Source organism: Anguilla rostrata, chromosome 5 (assembly GCF_018555375.3).
Source record: "Anguilla rostrata isolate EN2019 chromosome 5, ASM1855537v3, whole genome shotgun sequence".
In the NCBI taxonomy this organism is placed as follows: domain Eukaryota; kingdom Metazoa; phylum Chordata; class Actinopteri; order Anguilliformes; family Anguillidae; genus Anguilla; species Anguilla rostrata.
The window spans coordinates 9,111,618-9,138,688 of NC_057937.1; the positions used below are offsets into that span (position 1 = coordinate 9,111,618).

At 44.5% G+C, this 27,071-nt stretch overlaps 1 protein-coding gene and 1 long non-coding RNA gene across 13 annotated transcripts in view; one reads left to right on the forward strand and one right to left on the reverse strand.

Moving 5' to 3' along the window:
- Window positions 1-1,244: 1,244 nt before the first annotated feature.
- LOC135254653 (uncharacterized) lies at window positions 1,245-20,451 on the reverse strand. Its single transcript, XR_010329945.1, has 2 exons — window positions 20,403-20,451; window positions 1,245-1,706 (listed from the first exon to the last, which is right to left on the reverse strand). It is a non-coding gene; the product is annotated as an uncharacterized LOC135254653 (long non-coding RNA).
- The window catches only part of fat1a (FAT atypical cadherin 1a), a 72,912-nt gene continuing 50,228 nt past the window's right edge, over window positions 4,388-27,071 (forward strand). For 3 of the 12 annotated variants that reach the window (XM_064334990.1, XM_064334993.1, XM_064334994.1), the window contains exons 1-3: window positions 6,093-6,274; window positions 8,124-11,418; window positions 23,415-23,729. In XM_064334990.1, coding sequence (XP_064191060.1) covers window positions 8,151-11,418; window positions 23,415-23,729 — 3,583 coding nt within the window. In that variant the 5' untranslated portion in view covers window positions 6,093-6,274; window positions 8,124-8,150. Of the gene's footprint in view, window positions 4,648-5,631; window positions 6,275-8,123; window positions 11,419-23,414; window positions 23,730-27,071 lie in introns of those variants that run through there. The other 9 variants (XR_010329944.1, XM_064335000.1, XM_064334999.1 and 6 more) reach the window with 6 other exon arrangements.

Consider the following 27,071-nt stretch of genomic DNA (forward strand, 5'->3'; position numbering starts at 1 on the left):
ACAGGAAAGTGAATCGGACTAAGGTAGAGGTCCACAGACTGATAGAGATACAGGCTACTTTTAGTTCAGGCAAGGAACTGCTTCCCCAAAAGCAAATGAAAGTGAGTGTCATTGTACTGGCTGTGGGCATCAGTTCAGAGTTTGTAGCAGTTTGTACTTCCTACTTTTAAGAACCCACATCTGAATGAAGTTGGTGGACTGTTTGATGGCACACAAACCTTTATTATGAGAATTTCCTGTCATGAAATTTTGCACTGGATAAAGGTGTCTGCTTTCACTCAACTGAGCCCAAGGAAAATTTGCTATTGAACTCAGATCTGTTAGCAGGGTAAACACCTTCTGGCTTGCCTTAGGTACGACTGAGCGACAGCAGAGGTAGGTCAGGGAAATTGCACCTTTGTACAGTAACCGGTCCTGGCAATTCAGCAGTTTTTTTTGTTTGTTTTTCACAGTGCAACCTACCATTTGTTGTTATGTGAAACGTTATGTAGACCTGTTTCAAGTCCTGCACGTGCATGTACAAACTCACACCTAACAACATATTCTTGTTTGTCAGCTTGTCATTTCTCCCCGTTTCCCGTGTTTTTAATCTGCACTTTTTAATCTGTTTTTAATCTGCACTGTCCTCCCTTCTGCTGTGGTTTTATTTTCCAGAGATGCTGTCGGAGCTGGACGAGAGTAAGACCTCAACCCTCGCGGTAATGGACCCGTGCCTAGCCATTTATTATGTAATTGGTTTGAATGTGGATAGCGAACTGTGATTACCTGGAGAGGAGCTTTTTACCAGTTTGCGTTTGCTTAAAGGTCTGTTTGGCCTCGTCATTCTACTCATTGAAAGCTATAGATTTATAGCGTGTGTGGTTTTGATTTTTCAGAATGCAGCCAAACATTTTTTTTTTGTGAAAGTGAAAATTTTAAAAAGCCGCATGTGCTATTGACATGGTGGTTCAAATTACTTCTAAATTCAAATTGAGTCTCTGATTGAACAAAAACAGAAATGACCCGAAGATGTTTTCTTGAATTCATTGAATGAATAATGCATTTTCTGGTGAGTACACTCATTATGAATAGTGGAGCCACTGCCATTCTCCATGTCTGTACCATCCTGCTTTTGACCTCATCGTAATAGAAATTGCCTCTGCAAGGATTTTCTTAGATAATCCCCAGCTTCACTCAGGAAAGTTAAAGGACAGACAGACTTAAAACAGCAGCTGTTGCAGGCTGCAAGACCACAGTTTGTCACATTTGTCCAGTGTTACTAAATGATACTTTATATTTAAAACACACACACAAGGGCACTAAACATGACCAGCTAGTGCCGAAGCCCATGATTCTTTAAGTCTCATGAAAGCGTTCGCTAAGTTGGACATCACTGGCACGGGACAGTAGCCTATTGATTTGCTGTGCTTGAAGGTTTAGATTACTTCACATAAAAGGGGGTGGTGGGGCTGGGTCCCCAAATACTGTTCCGGGTGAAAGCCGGAACAATGCTATCCAATTTGTTGCTGCTTTGTCAACTGAAAAGGTGACTGAATGTACGTCTCGATCATCCGGTTTTTCTCTCCCGCACAAAAACAACAGCCCCGGAGGTTTGAATTCCAAGGCGGCTGGGAGTGCTCGGTTTCCTGTGACATGAATCGCCCGGTGCTCCGACGCCGCAGGCGTTGTAGAGCTTTCCTTTTCATCCAAAAGTATCAGGTGACGAGCTGGAAGGCGTGCAGAAGAATTCAAGAACGTCAAAAAAAAAAAAAAACTTACACTTGTGTTTAGTGAAATACAAGCATGAACTGCGTACTCTGGAAAAACATGCCGTCCTGCTATTCCCTCACGCAGTGTTTGCATCTCACGTATTGGGTCTTACACCTGAATGCCCCCAGTACATCAAGCCAATGACTGGATCTTTCATTGACTGCTTATGGCATTTCATTGCCATTCAGGACTAATGTACCACTTCTACGAAATGCAGTCCCAATTGATCTTCCCATTTGAGTCTGCCAGAGGAACAAAAATAACTGCTACAGAAGGGTTTGTATTTGAAATAAGGTCAAGGTTATTGTCTCATTCTTGATTAGTCGGTATCGGAAAATCTAATTGCTGCTAATTATCTCTGGCTAAACAATGATCTTCATGCTCCTGTTCAAATACATTTTCCTCTCCAACGTTTTATGACTTAGATTTCAATTGATCAAGTCCAACTCTTCTTGCTAGTCAACCATCCAAATGTTTGCCTCTTTTTCCAATTATGGAAAAAAAAAAAGTCCAGTTATGAGTATAATTAAGCCAACGAAAGCTCTGTTGTGTGTTCTGCTTAAAAGTATTTCTCAACGTGGAAATGGTACTTCCCTCCCCAAATATACAAATTATTGGTACCCCATGTGTCCCCTGTATCCCCCTGTATTGTTCGGCTAAAGAATACCTGGCAGGTTGTCAGGGTTCTAAGTGTAGAATCTTAGCGAGACAGGCTAGTCAGGGTCAGTCATGCAGTCAGCTTGATGCATATGAGCCAGTGGCATTTATAACAAATCTTATAAGACTGCAGGCACAGACAACTTAAAAATGAATGTTCCATTATTTCTTTACTGGGCAAGCAGGCCAAATCAAGCATGACTCAACCAAGAACAGAAACCGAAATCTCCTCATTCATCCATACAACTCCCTTAACCTCTAAAATACCTAAGACCTCTGCTTTTTAAAAGATTGATTCAAACTTTTCTTGTAAATTTATTGTAACTATATGGAACTGTGTAGATATCTTACAATGACTCGTACATTGAATTTTGCATAATGGATGATACCTTTTCAAATGTTGGACACGTTTATTTTTATACACATTTATTCAATACCTTATTGTTTCTTACACCATTGTGTTGTGGACCTACATGACTGTACACAGCAAATTTCCTGCAAGCACAAAAAGGATCCCTATCTGCTACCTCAAGTTCCACAGTGTCTTCAAGGATTTTTAACCCTGGTGCTGGAGGGCTGCAGTTTCTGCAGGTATCTTTCCATCTAGGCACTTAACTACCTCATGTCTTTAGTCCACTTCCTCAGTTTTGGGGTGTTTGTGGTCTTAAAGGAACCTAAAAAATGGCATGGATTGTGGTCCTCCAGGAGTTAAGCACCCTGACTAGGCATTGATGCAAAGTGTCCCTGATTGGTGCACAAAAAAATTAAGATATTGATGAAATTACACAATAACTTAACACTTTGCACATGAAGACATTAGACAAAAGACACCTATGGCTACATGTTCTTGTGGGAAAAAAAAAGTTTTGACTTATATTTTCACCACATCGGTGTGTGTCTGTGAGTGCGGCTGTGCATGTGTGTGTTGGGGGGTAAGCATAATTCTTAAGGAGGCAACATTAACATTAAAATGCATAAAAGAGGAAACTAACTGGTACATATTTAAAAACTGCAGATTGCATGGCAACGCTCCAAAAACATGCTTCACGTTATGTTGGGTTAAGCTGAGGATGCTTTATTTTACAAAAAAGGAAAAGGTGTGGTTCAAGGACTTGAGTGGAACTGAAGAGCATCCTGAAAGAGGCTTCTGTCAGGCCAAACAGTAAACAAAAAGAACAAAAAAAACAAAAACAAATCGTGGACACACACCCATCGGGGCTGTTGCTTTTAAAGACTGTAGTAAAGCTAAAGCTGTCCGCCAACCCAACTATCGAATGTCTGAACACTGGCAGTATCAAAGACTCGAAAATCACCTGACCGGAATCCAATTAAACGTTTATGGGTAGAATCAGGGGACAGACGGTGCTTTTGAGAAAAGCCTTCAGCGGATACGCTCTTTGACGGTGTCAGGGAACCAAGCCCCAGAGATGTGCTTCTCATTTAAGTAGCCTCCGGGTGAATATGGCTTTAATGAATGTTATCTAAAGGCGCATTAAGCACCAGATTTTCCATTGCATTAATATTTCTGGGTATGCATAATAATGACCATGCATAATGCACATATGCACATGAATATACATATTTTCTGTCGGTAAAATTGGAATACAGCGCTGCTTATTATCCTGCAAGTTAGACTATAGGCTGCAGGACTTCAGTGCATAATTTAGCTTTAATTTATTGGCAGGTTTTTCTTCATTAAATTGCAACATATTAACTTGTTTAAATGGTATGCAGGTAATATTATAGCACGTTTTTATCCCGGACAATTTCGTAATATATATATATTTTATTAAATATTTAATTCTGTAAGAAATCCTAAGTTTGCTGAAAACCATACGTTTCTAGTTGCAGAAAACGTAGACTGACTTCACTCATTGCTCTCCTACATTTGTATAGCTGTTCACAGGCTATCAATACCAGCTCTACAGCAATGACATCACAGCGCCCGTAGCTCCGGCATCCCACAGCGACACACTGATTCTGTTCTTGTGTAAGGAGTTGGCGGAGCACATAGCCGAGCGAGCGGATTTAAATGTACCAGACTCAATTGTTAAAATGTCGGTTCTGTGGATGTCGAAGGTGGTGGAAATGCGACTAATGTGGAATTCCCGGTGCTGGAATTTATTTTAGCATGCGACTTCATTTCTGCGCGAAATGCCCGCCTGCGCAATTCGCCAACATTTATTTGGCTTCATCTGAACTATTCTAACTTAAGAAGGCAGCATTCACCCAGCTGGTCTGGTAAGTAGGCTATGAAGTGAAAATGCATGCGTTGCCTGTTGTGAATGTAGACTGTTAGTTTACTGTCCTGTTGCAATATGGTAGCAATACAATTGCTATTTAAAAAAAACAAGAACAGTAGCCTGCTACTACTACTACAAACAACAACAATGATAATAATATTATTATTATTATTATTATAACAACAACAACAATAATAATAATAATAATACAAATAAATCAGTTTATAAAAGTTACCCAAATTAGAGCGAAAAAAGAATCCCAGTGTTAAAGCCCACAGTTCATCGATTGGTCTTGTATTTATCCCAGCAAATTCTAACAGCATGTATTCTGAAAATTTCATAGCCATGTTCTAATTCAGACGAAAACCGTACATAGCCTATAGCTAAAGCGAGCAGAGCGCACAGATCCATTGAAATTCTAGGGAGAGAGCGCCATCTGCGTCGGCAAAACCTGCAGCGTATGACACGACTGCGATATATCCCGTGGTTTACAAAATTGTTTTACGTTATATGCGGTACATTTCAGTTTGTGAGGGTGTATGACATTCTTGCTTACATATCTCTGCGCAGGTATGTTGTCCATTAAAGTAGTTTAGATGAGATAAGTTCGCATGAATCCGCTGGACCTCTGATATATTTGATTCAATGCGAGGGAACTGCGCATGCCATCTCACAATTCCTAAAAAAAGTGCAAACGAGGTTTGAGGACTAGCGAGTAGACTAACAACACTGATGTAGGCAGAAGCGCATTTTCACAGGACACTGACTGGACTAGAGCAATGCGCAAATGCTGCATTAGAAAACGGTCGCCACATTTAGTGGATGATCTATAAATGAACTTTCCTGATCAGACTTCATTTAAGAGCCTCGACACTGTACTGTAGCTACATAGTCGAGCACATCTCCCTGTGCTTTTGTCTAGTTAATTACAACTTTTAAACCACTCATCTAAGTCAGGCTAAGTTAACTGTAGGCTGTGTTCAGCGTACACAAATCAGAAGTTACTTCGTTCAAATACTGAAATGCAGACTACGCGTGTTTTAAAAGTGTTAATTTCTGCAACATAGAATAAAGCATTGCTTATGAGAAACGTAATAATTCGGTCAACGTGAATAATAAAAAAGTACTATGCTGTAGTAGGCTATTCTGTCAGTTATAAAATGAATTCAGTGAACACACAGGTACGGCAGGCAGGTAGTACTGTATTTTCCCAGTATTGCAGGGAACAACTCTTATCTTCTTAAATCTCACGGCTCAGTTTAGCGACAAATACTATCGGTTATCGGTTTTTCTTTAACGTTGCATGTTCAAAACCCCTGCGCGAAACTCACTTGGAGAAAAACGCGCACGCTTAACTGAAATCGGCGAAGTAAAAAGGGAGCAAGAATTCTTTTATCTTCATGCCAGCGGAAAGTAGATCCGGGCAATCCAAATGCGCATTGAGATACCAGGCGCATTGAGAAGGGGGGAGAACGAGTGGGAGAGGGGGAGAAAGCGAGAGCAGGACAAGAAAGAAGAAAAGAGGAGTGTGCGCACGGGGTCTCAAAACTGTGATCATGCTGAATGTGGGATCTAATAAAACATATGAAAACAATACAAATCGACGATATTGATGCGGGTAAACGGTAAGAGAACGGGAACGAACGTGTGTGTGCAAATTTTTTGGTCTTGCTCGAATTTTGCGGTTCTTGCTTGCGCAGAGAAAAAGTTGAGTCGTGGCTGGACAGACTCACTCACAGCTATGCTAAGTGGCTAGCTACCCACATAGTTAGCTAGCCGGTGCTTTGTAGTGATCGAACAAGCTAGTTCTTTGACCGGTTTCTTTTTAAATATTGTATTAGCTTGTTACCTAAAGTTTTAGTGAAGACAGTGTTACGGTCCGATTGACAGCATTTCGCCAAGTTATGCGTGGTCATAATTCTAACAGATTTATTGACGGTGTTACGATTTGTGCATTTGTCTGCGTATCTTGACTGCTTTAAACAATATCCAAAGCTTTAGCTAGCGACATCTGGTTTATTTACGGCAGTAAGGTTGCGTGAATTGAATAGAAATGGATTCAGGAGGGGGATGGGGTGTAAAATGAAATGGAAAGCACTGATTTGCATGAATCGGTTAAATGCGTGAATGCATTAGATTGATTTATTTATTCCACAGGGATATTTTTCATAAATATAAAATATTTTATTTATTTTGCTACATTGCCAGATCTTAAAATTTGTGTTCAGTTCTTTTCCAGGTGGCTGTTGCCTACAGTTGATTTCCCCTTATCTTTATAGGTATGGTAATTAACCCTATAGATCTGCCCTAAAGGCACGAATACTTGAAGCGAGAATGTCCGCTTCGTTTGCGGGAAATGTAACTTATTTGGTTAAATCTAGCCTACATACCAGATTGTGGTGCGGGTATTACTGTTAAAATATATATATATATATATATATATATCTAGTTTGTTAGCTATCGCCAGTTTTTGTCGACTTGCAGAAAAGCTAGCGACGCGGTTTATTTTACTGAATTAGAACTTAAGTAGTTAGAGCTCAGGCTGTAATTTGATTGTTTTTTTAATGTTCAAATTCTCATCTCAAGACCCCGACGGACTTCGGTAACTGAGCGCTGGGCTACTGTTTACTTTGCTGGCTAAGTAGAGTAAACCAGACAACAAAAACTTAAAACACAGAGCTCTTTTATCTAGTATAGAGGCTGCTTTTAATTACTGCGTTAAATTACTATTATTGGTGTATGATTTGAGGAGCTATGGTAACTCCTATGTGCGTTTAACAGAACGAACGCGCAATCTAACAACCGTAATTAATGTAAACCAACGTTCATCCTTTGAACAGTAAAAGATTTTCTTTAGTTAAAAAAATTATGACTCCATCAATATTATATTCCAGTTTCCAAGTATATATGGGCAACGTAGCAAAAAAATAAATCTTGGTGGTATATCATTTAATAATGATGAAATAATGAAATGAAAATAAAAATGAAAAAATGTCAGAATCTACTCGGCTTTACATCTTTAAATAAGCCCTATAGTATTCTTTAATTTTTAAAAATATATTGTTGTTGGCAGCAGCTATATGGGAGGAGAAAACATTTCTTTTGCTTATTCATGACGATTCCTGCCGTTTCTCCGCTACATGGCAGCGCAACTGCAGTTAATCAGCTTCACTGAAACTTATCAGGAAAGAAAATTAATTGACTCCAGCTTGGAATAATGTGCAGTATAACCCACCCCGCACCCCCCCCCCCCTCCCTGACACAAAATCTGCTTTCCCTTTTGATAACGTTTCTTGTTAGTTTAAATAGGTTGTGAAAACAGCCCTTCTCAGTCTTCTCCAATAACACAGGCTTGCCTTACCTCAGTCTGTCAGCTGAGAAAATGCTTATTTATTCTTCTAAAATTCTGATATGCTTTTGGAGAACAAGTATGCATATGATTAAATTGCATTTCTCTGCCCCCTCCCCCCCTAGGTTTGGTGAAGAGTGCACCACGGCATCATGGTGAGACACTGGACCTCACTACTTTTAACGGTCTTGCAGCTCCTCTGCAATTATGGCGGGAGCCAAGGGATGCAGCAGCAGCAGCTGTTGCCCATGCAGTTTACACACCCACTGTACAATGCCACCATATACGAGAACTCCGCGGCTAAGACTTACTTAGAAAGCCCCATCAAGATGGGCATTTACATTTCAGACCCAGCATGGGAGGTAAAGTACAAGATAGTGTCAGGAGACAGTGAAAACCTCTTCAAAGCTGAGGAGTACGTTCTGGGAGACTTCAGTTTCCTGCGCATAAGGACCAAAGGCGGCAGCACCGCCATTCTCAATCGGGAGGTGAAAGACCACTACTTGCTCACAGTCAAGGCGGCAGAGAGGAGCACCAATGCAGAGGCCCGCACCAGGGTCAGGGTCCAGGTTCTCGACACTAACGACCTCAGGCCGCTGTTCTCGCCCACCTCGTACAGCATCTCCCTGCCGGAGAACATGGCCATCAGAACCAGTGTGGCCCAGGTCACCGCCACAGACGCGGACATAGGGACAAACGGCGAGTACTACTACAGTTTCCGGGAGTGGACGGACACGTTCTCTGTCCACCCCACCAGTGGCGTGGTGACGCTAACCGGTCGGCTGGACTATGCTGAGACCAAGCTGTATGAACTGGAGATCCTGGCGGTGGACCGTGGCATGAAGCTGTATGGTAGCAGTGGTTTCAGCAGCATGGCAAAGCTTACTGTGAGGGTGGAGCAGGCCAATGAACATGCACCTGTCATCACGGCTGTTGCCCTGTCCCCATCGGATGGTGACCGAGACCCCACGTACGCTGTGGTGATGGTAGAGGATGGCGACCAGGGACCAAACGGGGAGATAGCCTCACTGAGTATTGTGGCAGGAGACCCTCTACAGCAATTCAAGGCCATGAGAACCAGCCCTGGAAGCAAGGAGTACAAGATAAAAGCAGTCCGAGAAGTGGACTGGGACACCCAACCCTTTGGATACAACCTTACTTTGCAAGCTAAAGATAAAGGGAGCCCACCTAGGTTTTCCTCTGTTAAAGTTGTTCATGTGACCTCACCTCTGTTCAAAGTGGGGCCCCCTAAGTTTGAAAAGAGTGTTTACAGGGTCAACCTCAGCGAATTCGCCCCTTTCCACACGCCTGTTGCTATGGTGTCAGCTGTACCAAAGTATCCCCATTTGAAGTATATGTTCAAGTATAAGATGGAAAAAAATCGGTTTGATCTAAATCCAGACACGGGCTTAATTACAACAGCTGGACCGATCCATGCTGACTATGCTAGGGGATACGAGCTGGAAGTCATTACCAGCGATAGGAAAGCCTCGACTAAAGTAGTCATCAATGTGATTGATGTGAATAACAACATCCCCGAGTTTAAGCAAACCTCTTACAAAGCCAGTGTCGATGAGCACATGCCGGTAGGGACCAGTGTTCTAACGGTCAGTGCTAGTGATCTCGACAGTGGAGAAGATGGCTATGTCACCTACAGCATCGCTAATGTGAGCCCCCAGCCTTTTGTCATTGACTATTTCACTGGTGTTATCAGCACCGCCGAGGATTTAGATTACGAACTCATGCCAAGGATTTACAATCTTAGAGTCCGAGCTTCAGACTGGGGTGCCCCCTTTCGCCGAGAAGTCGAGGCACCTGTAACGATCACACTGAATAACCTGAACGACAACAAGCCAATGTTTGAGAGTGTTGACTGCGAGGTGACAGTGCCGAGGGATCATGGCGTCGGCGAACAAATAGCCACCGTATCTGCCATCGATGCCGATGAGCTGCAGTTGGTCCGGTACGAAATCAAGGCTGGCAATGAACTCGACCTTTTTGACTTGAACCCAAACTCGGGTGTGCTTTCCCTGAAACAGTCGCTGAGCGAGGGAGAGGGGGCGAAAGTGTCCTTTCACAGCGTGAAAATAACAGCCAGTGATGGTGAAAATGTCACCCCACCGATGACTATGAACATCAGTGTCATTACCGCCCGGAAACCGGTCCAATTAAAATGCGTTGACACTGGAGTCGCTGCAATGCTGGCAGAAAAGCTTCTTCAGGGTAGTAGAATCCACAGCCATGTGGAACCTGAGGATAACTTCTTAGACACGCATTCTATCAATCGTTTTGCACCTGAATTTGCGGAGTCGTTTCCCAGTGCCATTGAAGTCAAAGAAGACCTTCCTGTCGGGGCAAGAATCATTCTGATTAGTGCCTCGGATGCAGATAGTGGTTTCAATGGAAAGTTAGTTTACGTAATTTCTGGCGGAGATACTGAGAGTCGGTTTGTCATCGAAATGGACACCGGTTGGCTTCAGGTTTACTCACCACTCGACAGAGAAACAACCAATCACTATACACTGAACATCACTGTGTACGATCTAGGAATACCTCAGAAGTCCACTTCACGTCTTCTGGATGTCAATATTCTGGACGCAAATGACAACAGCCCGGAGTTTCTGCAGGATGGCTATTCTGTTGAAATAAGTGAAAGCACAGAGGTGGGGACAGAGATAATTCAGATGCAGGCCACAGACAAAGACTTGGGTGCCAATGGGGAGGTCAGATATTCGCTTTTGGCTGACACTGATCAATTTTCAATTGATGAGCAGACGGGTGTTGTGAAGGTGAAAAAGCCACTTGATCGCGAGCTTCATCCTGTTTATGTGTTGAAGGTCGCGGCACGTGATCAGGCCATGAACGAACCACAGCTGATATCGACCACATTGCTGAAAGTCAGTCTGGAGGATGTCAACGACAATCCACCAAAATTTGTTCCTCCCAACTATCGGGTGAAGGTGCGAGAGGACCTCCCCATTGGTACAGTGATCATGTGGCTGGAAGCTCATGACCCAGATGTTGGTCAGTCTGGCCAGGTGCGCTACAGCCTGGTTGACAATGGAGACGGAAGCTTTGATGTGGACAAACTGAGTGGGGCAGTGCGGATTGCCCAGAATCTGGATTATGAAAAAAGGCAGGTGTACAATCTCACGGCAAGGGCCAAAGACAAAGGAAAACCAGTCTCTCTCTCCTCAACCTGTCGTATTGAGGTGGACGTGGTGGATGTGAATGAGAACCTGTATCGCCCTTCGTTCCCTTCTTTCGTGGATAAAGGGTTTGTCAAGGAGGACGCACCTATTGGCACCTCGGTCATGAAAGTCACTGCAAAGGACGAAGACAAGGGTAGAGATGGGGAAATTAGATACTCCATAAGGGATGGCTCTGGCCTTGGAATATTCACCATTGATGAAGAAAGTGGTAAGTTTCACCCCCATCCGTTCTTGAAAAAGTTATTTAGCGTAGTATGACAACCTTGAATAATTCAAGATGAAATATGTCCATATAGCTTCTGTAACTGCAGTGATCAAAGTTTGCATGAAAAGCTTAAAAGAGTGGTTTGTCAGGGGAAAGAAACTCCACAAAAACTGGATCATGCATGTTTCTTAATTAATGTGCGGCAGTGACGCATTTGTTATGTCGGTAGTCTATGAGCTGTGTGATTCCTCCTGTTTTTTTCTGGGGGAGAAAATTGATGGCTCCAGCAGATTGGCCAGCTGTCTGAAAGACCCATTGCAGACATTACAAATTAGTTTCCTTGGAATCGAGAGGACTGCTCAGTGATATTTTTATTTTATTGAAAGTCATTATTACACAATTAATACAGCCACATGGGTATCTAATATAATTGATTCTGTGAATTATATATATATATATATTTCTTCCTCAGATTATTTTTTACAATCTTAAGGAACTCTATTTTAAAATATATTTTTGGTTCAACCAATGTCATGGCCCTCCATCTTGAATTCGTACAGAAAAGACTTTAACGCTACTTTCAGCTGTTCTGAAGCACGTTCAAGCACCTGTGACAACGGCTTTAAATAACTGGAATTCAAATGGTTTTGCTGTAGAAAGCTTCTGCCAGTGTGCCCTCCAAAGTGAGGATCCAACCACTGCAGCTTTTAAATATGTTTTTGTTTTCTGTGACATATGGCTAAGTGTCAGACTTTCACCTTTTTACACTTTTTTCTGTTTGGCAGTATGCATATTTAATGTCCAAGTGGACCAGTTAAACTTGATACATAAAACATGAGCTTTTGAACACATGTAATTTGCTGAAAGCCCTTGGTTCCAAAGCAGTACCTTAAAACTGGATTAAAAATTTCCCTGCCTAGTGCACATTGCTAAGTGTTTTTTGTGCATTTTAGCTGTGTAAATCAGTTGATGAGAGACCTAAATTAGCAGGGTCTGTTGTGGATTGCACTTTCTCTGGTGGTAAATTTAGCATGACAAGATGAGCCAGCATGGAGCCTTCTCTGTTTGAACCATCTGTCGACTATTGTATATGTCCGGCCCCTATGGTGATTGCGTTTGGTGGTTTATTGGGTGGATTGTAGGGTATTGATCCCCTCCTCTTTTGTTCCAAGATGTTGCAAAAATGTAAATAGTTTACAGCAGGATGATATGAATGGGGTGAAGCATGCCTATTCAGTGCTGTTAATTTGATTTGAAACTTTCAACTGCCCCCATGTTTGTGAACCTGTTTGCTGTAGGTTTTCCATTTGTGAGGCTAGGTTTGTTTGTGTGTTTTTGGCAGTTTGTGCTCTGAAAGCTAAATTGATTTTGAATTTTTTTAGTGTAGGTTGCAGCTGGCTGGGAACAGCTAAAATTTCAGTGTCATTAGAACCAAAGATGGCATGAGCAAATCATAATTATTTTGGCATTAAAAATGCACACAAAGTAAGATGCTCGTTTACCGTTTGATTGCCTTGTGTACGAGCGCTGCCTGTGTGCGAATGTTTTGAATGAGGTTCTAAATGAGAATGTTGCAGGGCAGATGGCATTAACCTGCTTTTTCTGCGGAGCCACATGTGATGTCTCTGGACAGGCAAAGATAGGATTGTCTCGCATTGTGCTCCATTGTGCGGGACGCAGCCACAGCCAGTAGCAAACCAAATGTGCCCAAGGCAGTGGCTCCCCTGGGAATTTGGGAGGGCGGGGGATGGTTTGGTTGGGAACGGGGGAAGGATGCCGTATGTGGGCAGACGATTATGTTGCCAAAAAAAGAGAAATGAATCTGAAAATGAGGGTGCACACCCAACAGCCCCTTTCTTCAGATGCAAAGTCCTGCAGTTAAATTCCCTGGCAGGGGAGGGAAAAAAGAATAAATAAGGGTTGGGAATGCCAGAAGCCACACACCTCCAGGCTCTGCAGTTTTTATGGGGAGGGAGGAGGCAATTAAGGAAGACTTGACACATCTGTGTACGTTTTACGTTTCTGCATTTTGCTCCTTTATGTTTTCCATGTGCGGCCTTTATTTAAGCCCTTACCTTTTATTTTCTTGTTTGCTTGCCCCATATGTTTATGGTAGCCCTGAGGAATGTGGAAACGAAAATATACTGCTCACTTTGAAGATTCTCTTACACACACATACACAGAGCAGGGGGTATGTGTGTGTGTGTGTGTGTGTGTGTTGCACTAGGCTTTTAGTTGTCACTTAGGCCTAATTGTATTTTGTTTAATTTGAGAGGGAAAAACCCAAGCCTCAAAAACTCAATATTCAAAGTAGAATAGCTTTTAAGGCTTTAACAAAATAAGTAATTGGCACGTTTTTCAAAGATGCTCTTATAGTGGTTTGTAAGCGGGCGCTCGTTCAAATTCCTGACTCCAGGACTTGCATTTCTGTCCGGATCACACAAACATGTTTAGGGTGGAAGACAGAATGTGGAGCCTTGGTGAGATTTGGAGTGTGAGCCGAGCTAATTCTGTCCCTGGTGAGTGTGTGTGTGTGTGTACAGACAGTGCGGTTGAGGTAATTGAGTTAATGGTGGCCTGCCACAGTAGAGGCAGCCAGGTATGCTGCTAACCTGATTGATGTCCTGGAACCACGTATGGAATCTCGGGAGCCTTATTTAATAACCCGCCGGTGGAAAGGAAACAAACAGGCAGTGGTATTACATGTAGGGTTGAGAGAATGGAAAATATTTTATCCCCCCAGAAGACTTATTTGGGTGGCTGACTTGATAAGCCAGTACTCAGGGAAAGGTATTGAGACACTGCTGTAAGGTCTTTGTAGTTGTAGGTAGCCCTCTTTTAGTTGCAGGTCCTAAAATCATAAAACTTGATTACTTGCTAATCTTAAAGTTTGCTCTAGCGTGGAAAGGTTTTTTTATGACATTGGTACGGTGATGCACTGAACTTTAAATAATCCACACCTAATCTATTGCGAAGAAAAGAAATGGTGCTTGCCTTGAAAGAATCAGTCAGGCTCGCATTTACTTAAGGTTCCCTGGGTCAGGGCATTGTGTGTTATCCTATACTATGCGGTGCTTTCATCAGGACTCTTGCCTGTGGATTTCTTTCATGAGAAGAATTAATTCAGTATGGGCCGGTTTCTCGTGTTGGGGACTATTGGAAACTTCAGACGTTCGGTTTCTTTGATGAAGTCGGCACTTAAGTGTCCCCGCTCTCTGCCTCAGCCCAAAATTTTTAAACCAATTTGCACTCATCTGCGGCGCAGACCGAGCCGTGTGGCCGCACGAAAGAAGCGAGTCCTTTGTCAAACAGGGAAGTGCTGGATCACAGAGGCTCGTAGATCTGAGCACACCGCCGCTCAACAGAGAGACACCAAGGGGCTTGTGATTTAGAGCTGCGCGTGAGTACGCAATAACGGGCGATAAAATCATGACCTCTGGTCCCGTGGCTCGTTTGTTCCGTCCAAACGCTCGGCGGATAATGCATTCAGTCGCCCTTTTTCGTTCCAAGTTGTTCGCAGACCGCCTCGTGAAAGAGGCCTTTGTTGAAGGCTGGTGAAATAGTTTGACATGTAACAACAAAGTTCCACTCGTGCGTCCTCCTCTCCCCCCTTCAAAAAAAGCCCCCCTAACTCGCCCCCACCTGCCCTCCCAGCGCCCTTCCTGTTGTGAGTGAAGCGAGGCTGATTCCCCGCGATGCCAGATAAGGGAGGTATGTGCCAAGCGGCTTCGCGGTCTCCTGTTGTTAGCCATCGCCGATCCAGACGGGCATCTCGAGAGAGAGTGGAATGTCCCGAGGCTCCTGCCCCCCCCCCGCCCCCCGATCACACATTCGCTCTGCCTCCAGTGCAGCGGAAGAGAAGTGTGGCGGCTTTGGCGCACTCAGGGGGCGGGGGTTGGGGGGGAGGCGGTAAAGGAGAAATCCACGCCTAATAAGTAGCCGTTGTTTGAGTGCGGTTGCCCCAGCAACTCGGGCAAGGAATGCACGGTGAGCTGTAGTTGATTGCAGGGCGCCAGATGAAAAGCAGCCTTTCCCCAAGTTAAGATTTGTTGCTCTCTCTCGACCGTTAGGCTGTCTTTAAACTGAAAAGAGAGTGGGGGAGGGGGGGCACACTAGTGTTGCCAGTTTTGAGGTCTCTGGATTTGCTGTGGAGGGGAGCTTGGTGGCGGTGAGGTCAGTTCCTTCTGAATCACTAACAATAACAGGAATATCTGAAAATAAATCTATACAAGATGCCCGAGGGATGAAGGGGCAAAGTTCACGTTTGCTTTATCATCACAGACTCCCGATGGTCAGTTGGAGATCCCGTTGTCTTGGGAGGGAAAACATTCTCATTAGTCATGTTTCTATGGGCCTTTTCATTTGGTGTTCTACACAAACGTGCTGGCCTACTAATTATTGTACAGTCATAAACTTGTGTTCAAGATACAGTTGAGATAAACAAGTATGTCTGCTTGTTTTGAATTGGCTTAAATACAGAACATTTTCTTCCTTGTTGATTAGTTAAACTGAAGTCACTTTAACTGTGTGACATGCAATGAACAAGTCTGGTTCTTCGGCATTGTGCTCTGTAGGCTACTTGTCTCCTCAGCAAAAGTTGGGGAAAACAATCATGAAGAGGAGTGGACTTCTCTGACATGTTTCAGTCAATGAGTAACTGACATGCTTCAAGTCTTCCGTGTATAGCCGTGCAAGTTCATTTCATTTTTATTTTCTGTTTTATTATTACAAATAAAACCGCTAATTGTAAATCTGTGTACTGTTTTTGATTTTCTTCATGTGCTGTTTTCAATTTTCCTCCAGATTTTCTGTCAGAAGATAATACAAAGGCTATTTCATGTACTTTAGTCTGCTTTAAATTTTGTAGTGTAGTCAGCGTCCATTGTAATCAGCCATTAATCTGTTGCATTGTTATAGAGTCTGGAGTTCATTTCCAAGAGAATCCTTAAATTAAATCACTGTTGTTTTTCCATTCCTACACACCAGTGCATTTTGAATGAAATGTTATTAGTGATTGGCTAATTTTAAGATAACATTAATTTTAAATTGGAATCTGATACTATTGGGTTTGTTTGTAGTGGACAACAGCTGGCTGTACTTTAAATACGGCTGCACCGGTTTGGTTTTTGCCCCCCACTTTTGACATCACTGGATGCATCCAGTTCCAGAGTTTTAACAGCTTAACAAAAGTCTGAAATATTATTTCAAAGTGAGCTGCACACAATGAATTTCAGTATTCGGTCTCATTTTAAACAGGTTGACAGCAGCTTTTATCTGATCAATAAAATGGCGGCAGAATGAACAGATGGCAGCGTACAGTAAGATTGGTCTTTTGGCTCCCGCGTGTAATTTCCGGCAGGCATATTCTCAGCCTCTCAAGTAACTGGACTGTCCTTGAGGGCATGATTTCGTGTGAATCGGTAAAGTCAATATGTGGGGAAGAACAGTCTGAGAGGCGTAAATGCGTTTGAGATAACCGAGAGAGCCGGCGAGCCGCGATGTTCACGGGAAAGACGACGCGGCCTCGTAACGGAACGTCAAAGTTTATCCTCAATTTTGGAACTTCTCTTCACTCTACAAAGCCGCCTTCTCCGAACCCCTCTTTCCAGGTAGTTCAGCGGCGACCCTTGGCATGATGTAAAATTCCAGTGACGGCGAAGTTCAGCAGCAACAAAACCTCCCCAGCCACTTCCTCCTTTCTTATCAAGATACCAACAAGTAAACCCCCCCCCCCCACCCCCCACCCCCCACCTGCCTGCCAAGGGTCGGGAGATAGCGGGGCTTAAATAATGCCATATTAAAACAGAAGCCCTGTGAACAGACATGCTCAGAGGCTTCTGAAATAACATCCAGCAGTATGACAATGGAGTCTGTCTGGGCATGTCCCAATAGGTTTCCTGGACTGGAATTAATGGGCTAAATTCTGCGGGAATTCCATCAGGCATATTCTAATTACATCACCCCCCCCCCCTCTTCATTCATGGAAGACACCCCCGCCTTGCTGTCATGAATACCGCTATTCATTGTTTATTTATTTATTTTTAAACCAATCTGTTTTTGTATTTGCACTTGTTTTGAGTATGTTTGAATTTCTTGGATCTTGGTGATCTGATAATGTAATTTTAGGCCTATAGTTAAGTGGTTTTTTTTGTTTTTAAATATTAGAGTGATGGAATAGCCAGATGCTGTGGATCATATTAAGCTGTTAAAATGATGCTTTAGATGAACTGAATTGTGCCCCCCCCCCCCCCAAAACCGCCCCCTGCCAGCTGCTGGGAGTGCCGCTTGCGTCTGCCGCAGCTGTGTGCCGAATAAACAGCCGAGCGCGAAGCGGAAGTGCTCATGGGCTGAATCGGGGACTGAAATGGCACTCTGTCATAATTGCTCTGCCCAGCGCACAGGGCAGATAAGATAAAAGAAGAGAAAGAGAATGAGCTATTGTGCGAGATCCTGTTTGTTAAATGCTTGTGTGCTAATTGGGGGAAATTGCTTCCAGGGTCTGTGTTTGCTGTTCTGATAACCTTGGTGATACCGAGCCCGGGCTTTGAGTGTGATGTTTTTTGGGGCAAATTCAATAAGTCTCAAGAATATGGAAATAATTAACTTGGCTTGAGGCCCCTATCCTTTTAAATCAGAAATAATTTATTTATTTTTATGCACACACCACACCTTATTTTACTGACTAGTTCAGGCGTATCTATTCAGGGGACTATGCACAGCAAAACAGAAGTGTGTTCACCCATTAAATGAAATATTTTAGGAGTTTAGATAAACAAATCTGACTAGTATATGATTTACTTTATTAAATAAAGCATGCATATTGTACTCAACACAAGGGGTATATGTCCCTGATGGGCGATATGATTTCTGCTGTGGATGTGCTTTCTTGTACCGGTGCATTGACCTGCATTTTGGCCTCTGGTGGGTGTTTAAGCCGGAGCGAGGGTGGTCCTGTTAGGGGGTCCTGAAATGGAAACTGCTCATGGGAGCCCCTGTTTTAGGAGTCATTATCCACACGGCCGTATCGGATCAGCAGTAATTAGGCTCTGGGAATAAGGGGAGCGATACGGTTTTCGAGGCGCGGCTCTCTGGGAACGCAGCTCCGGAGTTTTTAATACGTCGGGCCTTTTCCGTGGCTCTGGAATCCGAAGCATTTTGCTGCCGCCGGAAAAAAAAAAAAAAAGAAAAAAAACTTGATGAGAAAGTTTATGTAAGCTTGGAGCAGGAGGCTGAGGAAGGCTGAGGAATGTTAAGGCCGTTGGAAAAAGGGGAACGGCGAGAGTTCAAAGCAAACTCTTGTCTGGAAAGAGTGTAATGCCTGGGAATACACGCATAAGCCAGTGGATACTTTTTTTGTTTCAGAAGACTTGGGTGCTCAGCATAAATTAGTTCCTGTCCGGGCCCTGAGCGTTGGGTCGTCAGAAAGTCCTTTAAAGTGCTGCTGTACTCCTGGTCCAGGCAGGAAGATCCTTGTAGTCTTTTGCCTTTAAAGGGCCTTGACCGTTATCAGGGAGAGGATGTTTACCGAGTCCCAGGTCCGTTCTGCGACAGACTCGCGCGTACGAAAATGAGCAACAGCAGGCAGCAATGGCGGGTTTTGCAAATCATAATCCCTCTAGACAACAGCCAATCCGTTTGGCTGTAATTTGTTTAAATTCCTAGCAGAACCTTTCCAAACTGAAACGATGCCATCCTGATGCACGCCTTTGCTAGCACCTGAATGTCACTGTCTGACATGCTAGTTTTGGAGTTCATAATAAAAATGGATTACCTTGTTATTTTGTTTTATACGATAATAAAAAAAAAAAAATTATATATAATTTGTAACCCACTTCTGGGTATGTACACCAAATAGCTAGGTTCGGGAAGGAGCAATGGGAGTAGACAGTGTACCATAAATTAATGGAGATAACACAAGGTGTGAACAGTATAGAAAATTGTTAGTGAAATTAGAAAACCAGGTTTGTACCAATTTCCAACCGTACTGAGTGCATATCAATAAACTCCTTTTAAAGAAAAGAAAATAATAAACAGGCCTTTCTCACAGTGTGTGCGTTTGTTTGAAAGTCTTTTTTCTCGGGTGCACCCTCAGAATGAATGTAAGTGTGAATGCCTATGTTCTGTGTGGATACAGTCCTACCACACCGTAGTGACAATGAGATGTTCAGTCTTTCTGGCAGATGATGCTTCTGTCCTCTGTATGCAGTTGTCAATGAAGATCAGAAGAAGCTGGGTGGCTTGCCATCACAAATCAAGGATCAGCCATAGACTGGTTTCATTAGTCTAACACTGGAATAACATTATAGGCCCTTTATGTTATACTCTAGTTCTGTAATCTAGTTCAAGAATTTCAAGTATCAACTCAAAATAACCTGTTTTAACTGTACAGTATAATATTCAACTGTAAAATGACCTGGCAGTTCATTTTTACACAAGAAATAAAACTGAATAACATTATAGTTTATGTAGAGCTGGAATAAGTGCTTAAACTCAATTTATGTTAACTTAGAACTTAGTCACCAACATGAAACGTGTTTAGGTATTCACAAAAATGCGATACTCGCTTTTCTTAATGTGGTGTTCGCTTAGCATAGTTTAAATTACAAAACCATGAACAACGGCTCTGTTAATTCGACGAAATGATCGAATGATAAACATAACACACGTTCTACTGAACACATCTACCAATACTTATACTGCGGCAGTACAAATGAACAACTTAATCCACCTATTTCATGAAATGAGCATAAATTTAACTTCGCGCCGCTAACCGGAGCTAGCCTCCTTCACATTAAAGGGTGGACATGTTAGCAAGCTAAAAGTGAACTCCCTCACCAAGAATAAAATAATGTGAAAATGGGACTCCAGGCGAACTCCCAGTAGCTCAACTGTGGGCATAAACCTTCCCACTATGCATTTGATAAGTCTTAGTCATTTATATCATGTTCTGATCAAATTAAGAACTTACCTGAGCACGATCTACTTACGGAATGTTTTTTGCCAGTCTCACTGCTGATCACGCAGAGCAGGTATGCGAGAGGTGTCACTCAAAATCAATTAAAGGCGGGGCTTCCATATTCTGCACTTCTGGTTAACTTGATTTCTCTCTTTAACAAAAAAAATAATAAAATAATAATAATAAATATATAATTTAATATAGGTTATTCACCCCTTTGAAGAGTAGGTTTTTTTGTCATTTTTTTCTTCAATATTCTACATCAAACTCCATTGCTTTCAATTAGCTGTAGTGATTTTTACATCTAATCAGATATTTGTGATCTTACTCCTAAGGATTCAGTTGTGTTGGCATTCTGCCATTCAACAGTGAAGGTGTTACTCCTTTGGCATCTGTGACAGGGCTGCTGGCATCGTACAAAATGTTGTCCTTGTACAAGTTAATTAGAGGGGCGTTTCACGTACCTTTCTTTCGTGGTTTCCTCGTTTTGATTGTGCGTTTGGCTGCATGAAATGGATGCACCAGAGTCTTGGAGGAGAACCCAACCAGCAGAATATTGTTTATCCTGGAGGCTAGTTCCAGGCAAGCATCCACAAATTGTACCGTAACTGGTAACGCTGACAGCCGCAGATGTTTTGACGCCAAAAAAAAAAAAAGTAAAAATAAAAAGGTTAAGTTGGTCATTGTTTAACCTATTTAGTTTAGCCTGGGATGTAGCAGCAGTAGGCCTATGCTTTAGCAGGAAATTATAAAGAGCGTATAAACGGAATTGTCTGAACTATTAGCTAAATCAATTAGCTATAATCAAGCTTAAGCTTGTTGATTGGACTTTTACCATGGATGGAGTCTGTCTATATTCACAAAGCTCTAAAAACATATTGGAAAGGGCTAGCTCTTGACTGCAGTGGTGTTGGAACCGTGGAAACGCTTTCTGAAGGGAGCGCCGGGTTGGATTTGTTTGGTCTGTGGGAGTGCGGGGTTGAGGCGACGCGCGTGGTCTTGCAGGTGAAACTGAGAGGGGAAGTAAAGGTTAAAAGCCTAGCCTCTGCTTTATTAGCCGTTTTATCCATTTCCCTCTGACTGTTCTCTTGAGAGCCATGATTCGCATGTGTGAACTGGCTATTGATCTACCTCGCATAAATGTCAGGACTCTCTGACAAGACTGTGTGATTTTAAATAATATAATAACTTTTTTTTTCATATGAAGGGGTCAGCTGCTACCGCTGAGGCATCTGTTTTGGGTATGATTATTTGCGATTGCATATTAATAAGGAGTTACCTTGTTTTGTTGGATATGCCACTGTTAGCCATGGGCACTTGGCACAGTCTACAAGACCTGCCAGTCAGAGCTGCAGTGTCGGCGCTCCGTGCCCAGAGGGTGTTGGGTCGAGCGCGGAAAGCGCGCGTGGGCGCGGTCTGCATAATTGGCGCCGGTGGCGACATTTGAAAGGGCAGAGCGCCGTTACGGCGCACAGTGGCGGACATTGTTGGGAGGAACGCTCCCCCCGGCCCGTGGACTGGCCCGATTCAGCGCGCGCAGCGTGAGAGGGGTAGCGGCGGAAAGGGGTGGAGGCGGAGAGCGAGAGTGTTCGGGCTGCGCTGGGCGGGAGCGTGCGCATCCTCCGCCAAAGCCCCCCCCCTTTACCCACCCCCCCACCCCGTACCCCCACCCACACCCCCCCTCACCGGATCTTCGCCCGTCAGACTTGCGCTCGCATTTTTTATTAATTCGAGCAGCATTCACAATTCCCCACACAACTGTTACGCTCAGTGGCTCAAATCTGTAGCCAGCGCTTCCACAAGAAATCCCCTCCCTCCCTCCCCCCTTCCTCTTTTTTCCAGTTTCTTCTTCCTTTTTCTTTGATTAACTCCCATGTTCAGAAACAGAACTTTAGTCAGTGTTTTTTCTGTTGTTGTTTAATCTTAGCAAAAATAACATGGCCTAGTTTTGCAGGTATGTGTTCTGCCCACAGAACGCTTTGGAAACTATGTAGGCTACCCAGAATCCTACGCCTGCAGGGCATGTAACTGAGCCTCTGTGTACGCGCCCGTTTCCTCGTTTTTTGTTATTTAATCCTGCTTAACAGTCTCCGAGAGGAGAGGAGAAGAGAGGAACTGTGAGAAAGGGGGGAGACAGAGAGGAAAAAATAAACCAGAACCAGGAGAAGGGAGGAGGGGGGGGTCTGAAAAGAGGATCTAAAGAATTATGTCCTAGAGGTGAGAGGAAACCTCTCATTTTAACTCCCGAGCAGCACTGGCAGTCGGTGAGTCACAAGAAGAGGGATCAGTCCCAGAGGATGCTGGGTAAAACGGTGGGCGGCCTTATCTCCGGGGCTGCGCGGCTGGATGCCGGCGAGCGTGCGGCCTTGCCCAGGTAGAGGCGACCTTTGACCAGGCGCCGCAGGGGCCACAGAAAGGGGCCACGCCTTTCTGTTCAAACACACGCCCACGCCTGAGTCATAATTCCTACGATACGGCCCCGTGTCAGAGTCCACCTCTGCTGGTTTCACTTCCGAGTTGTGTCAGTTTGTTATCTGCTGAGGAGGCAACGTTTTAAGGCGTTGCACACATGACTACGTCTGTTTTATATAACTTATATACTATATAAATATTATCATCATCATCATCATCATCATTTTATGTTTTATGGAGACATATGAAAGGGTTACAGATAGAGATGGGATCGAAGTGCATTGCCATGATAGGGAATCAATTTGAATTTGAGTCAAGTCACCCCACAGTCTTGTCGACTGATAATTTTATCAACGATTATAAAGTTACTTCTTGGACCACGTCTTTTTTTGTGTGTTTATTTTTTGAATGTTTTTCAGTTTATTTGGAATCAGGTGGCGATAACAGGAACTGATTAGGCCCACATTATGTTGGTCAGTAGGGCTAAATACGTGCGTCTGAGGAACGTGTGACAAGGCTATGGTGTTGCGGTTAATAGCGTCCCCCTCCCCCCTGCCTGCTAAGCACTCTCCTGCCCAAGCTGTTGTGGATGTGAGCACTCAGACTTGTTTTTTCTCGCCTTGCCCCGCAGGCGTCATCAGGACCCAGGAGCTTCTGGACCATGAGACCACGCCCCACTACTGGCTGACAGTTTACGCCACCGACCGGGGCGTGGCGCCGCTCTCCTCCTTCGTGGAGGTCTACGTGGAGGTGCAGGACGTCAACGACAACGCCCCGCAGACCTCCGAGCCGGTCTACTACCCCTCGGTCATGGAGAACTCCCCCAAGGACGTGTCCATCATCCAGATCGAGGCCTTCGACCCCGACGTCAGGTCCGGCGAGAAGCTGAGCTACAGGATCTCCAGCGGGAACCCGCAGGGGTTCTTCACAATCAACCCCAAGACAGGTGAGTGCCCCCCCCACCCCTTGCCTCTAGTGCTGTATCCTCCAGATGCTCTCTCTGCTCCCCCAGGCCTCAGCACAGGAAGGGAAGGAGGGTTTAATGCACAGCCATTACCACATATGAATTTAACATGGCGAGCTACATGTAAGAGGGATGTTTGTGCTCCCTGTTGTGGCTTTTTCTCTCCCACCGCCAAATGTGGTGTTCTCGAAAATGGATGGGGCTACTGAATATTTAATGCGTCTCGAGAGTCAGAGGCGTCTTCCTCAGAGAAAACTAATGGTTACAGAATGTACATGTAAAAAAAAAAAAAAGGAGATGAAATGAAATTGTTCGGTGAAGAAATGTGCACACAGTTAGCATTTAAGCACTGCAGGCTTAACTTCCTGCTTTGTCTTTTTAAGTCTTTGCTGTGGTACGCACTTTAAAGGGAAGGAGAGGGTTTGACGCATTAGCCATCACTATACCAGTGGCAGGTCTGTCGCCAAAGTTCACATCAAAAGAAATTTGCCGTCATGCAGAGGTCTTGAGAGGAGGTGCTTTGTAGGGGTTATTGGGGAGGGCGGGCCATGGGATCGGAAGTCAGCTTTTGAACATTACTTGGTATTCTGGCTAAAATCCATGCTTAGGTTTAATCCCCTCTACACATTTATCAGAGATCAAAAGGAAGAGCCTCACATCCAGTGGTATGGAAGGAAGTGTTGACTAGACGGTGAAACACGGGTTTATCTTACTCCGTTGTTTGGAACGGCAGCTCGAGATGTGTGTTCTCCCCTGGCCTTCATTCTCCTGTTCCTCCGGCTTCATCCACAGCCCCCCCCTCCCCCCCCCCTCCCCCCCACCCCATTTTCTTTTCGCTTTCGTCTCGACTTGTGTGGTCATTATTCGAAGGCAGCCTCATCATCAACAAGCGCGGCTATTTTTGCCTCGCGATGGCTGTTGTGGATTTTCAGACCAAATAAGGGTGCTTCGCGAAGCGGGTCGGGCGCTCTGGAAGAGTTCCAGCCCCACGCGCGGCATCGACGGGAGTCGACGTCAGGCTCCGGCTCGCGGGCGCGGCGCGTGAGCTCAAAAAACGACGGGGGCGGACCTCCTCTTTGGGAGGTGCCCGGGGAGGAGAGCGGCTGTGATTTAAAAAAAAAATGTTTTATTTTTTTTTGAGCGCGCTGGAAATACTCATCTGGCGCTGTGTGTGACTGGAGAGAGAGAGAGAGAGAGGGCAGGAAGTGATGGTTTATGCGCGAAAGCCAGCGGACCGCTGGCATTCCCTGCATAGCTGTGCCGCACTAGTCTAAACCAGATATCTCTGTAAGGGTTCGGATTCTGTCGCGGGAAGGAAAACAAGTTTATCTGTTAATGGAGTCAGATAAAACTTGTTTTCCTCCGTGCGACTAAATTAAAAACCTCACATCTCAGACACTGGTGTCTGGAGGTTTATGAGGTGTCCTTTCGGTCTGCGGCCGAGGTAGCCTTTGGTGTGTAAACTCCTCAGCTAATCGATGACTTCAGCTAAGCATTTAAGTGCTGAAACACACCAAAAGCCAGTAGGCCCTCCGGGTTTCAAGTTTGAGGTCCCCTGCCTAAACGAGGAACATGTTCCTGGACCCAGTCCGTCTGGGGTACTGAAGATCTGTCAAGAAGACATCTGGGCTCTTTGAGTGAGTGTTGATAAAGGCCATGAGTGCAGACTGGACCCAGTGGGCTCGGCCGTATAGCCTAGCAGGTTTCGGCCTGTGCTGCATCATCATCCGACTGTACCCAGGTTCGACTTCAGTGGTTGGACGAAGCTGGCATTCTCCCCCCAGTGATGGGGTGGGTCAGCCGCGGCTCCATGGGTTACCGCTGCATTGGCTCCTTCCAGTGATATGCCAGGCTTTCATTAGTCATCATTAGTAGGAGTTTTGGAAATGGCGCTAGCCCTCCTGTAGTGCTGTGTGGTCTGTGGTCTGTAGGGTGTGAAATGTGCACCTGCTCATGGGTCAGTGGATCGGAGGAGTACCCCCACTGTAGCTCTCCTTGGGGGCAGATAAGGGTGGCCCAGCGCTAAAAATTTACGAGGGGTAAGGGGGGGGGGGGATGTGGGGTTAAAGAGGCAAAGATGTAGGGAGGTATCAGGTCACACAAGTTTCATTTTTTTTAAATTAAAGTTGAGCGTACAGGGTTGCATTAAAAAAAAAATGGATCCCACCCAGAAATAAACCTGTTAAGGAAACTCCAGCTAGTGTTTCACTTTCATGTTCAGGAGACCCGTTTGCTTTAGTGTTGGGAGTGATTTGTTGTGGCTCTACAGAAGAAACGAAAAGAACCGTGGAAAAGGTTACATGGGGGACACCGTGCCGAAGACTGGGTCCGTTCATGCATATTAGAGCCTGTTTAAAACATTTATCTAAAGAATCTGAAAGGTGCTTACACCTCAAGGGAAATGTCTAGAGAATATGTCGAGAGCAATTCCACGACTCGTACATTCCCTGTTTTAGGTGGGGGGGTGGGGGTGGGGGGGTGGTGCCTGTTTTGTGTCGGTGCTTGCAGAAAAATGCTGTTTGTATCTGTTGGTTTGTGCTTGTTTGGGTGAGGATTTGACGGCGTATCCTGTTTTGACACCGCCACCCTGAAGCCATAATAAAATGGACTCGCACGCCCTGCCGTCATACTTTTAAAACCGTTTAAACGACCAAAGCTGGGAAATATGGCTTCGACGCTTCGCTTCAATGGCTCCAGAACGGAAAGACCAGTGGCTCCACAGTTTCAATTTTCATGCAGTTTTTACGAGGGTCCTCTGTCAGTGGAACCTCATTTTGAAAGGGCTTTTTTTTCCTGCAATTTTGCTATCAAGTCGTTCTTAGCTCGGAAGAGATCTGAGCTGAGCGATTTTGTCTCTGCGCCCCTGCACCATGGCAACCACATTCTGGGATGTCTCACCCCAGTAGCTAAAAACTGCAGCACTGGAATTGGGTTCAGTGGCACCCCCCAAAAAACCATCTCTACTCCGGCTACGGGAGGGTCCTTTACTGCTTTACTTTGTCAGATGATGTCAGGCTGCGTTAGAGTTGGGCTAATGTTGCTTTTGGCTCCGGCGTGCTGTCTCCCATGGTTTCAGCCCATATGGTGTGTGTACGCTCGCGCGTGTGTGCGTGTATGTGTGTGCATGTGTGTGTTCGTGCATGTGCGTGTGCGCGTGCGCATGCTTGTGTGTGTATGTGTGTGTGGATGTGTGCGTGTTTTTGAATGCGGGTGTGTGTGCCTGTTAGTCGGTGCATGCGTGTGTGTGTGTGTGTGTGTGTGTGTGTATGTGCATGTTTGTGTATGCGGGTGTGTGTGTGTGTCTGTGAGTCTGTACTTGTGAGT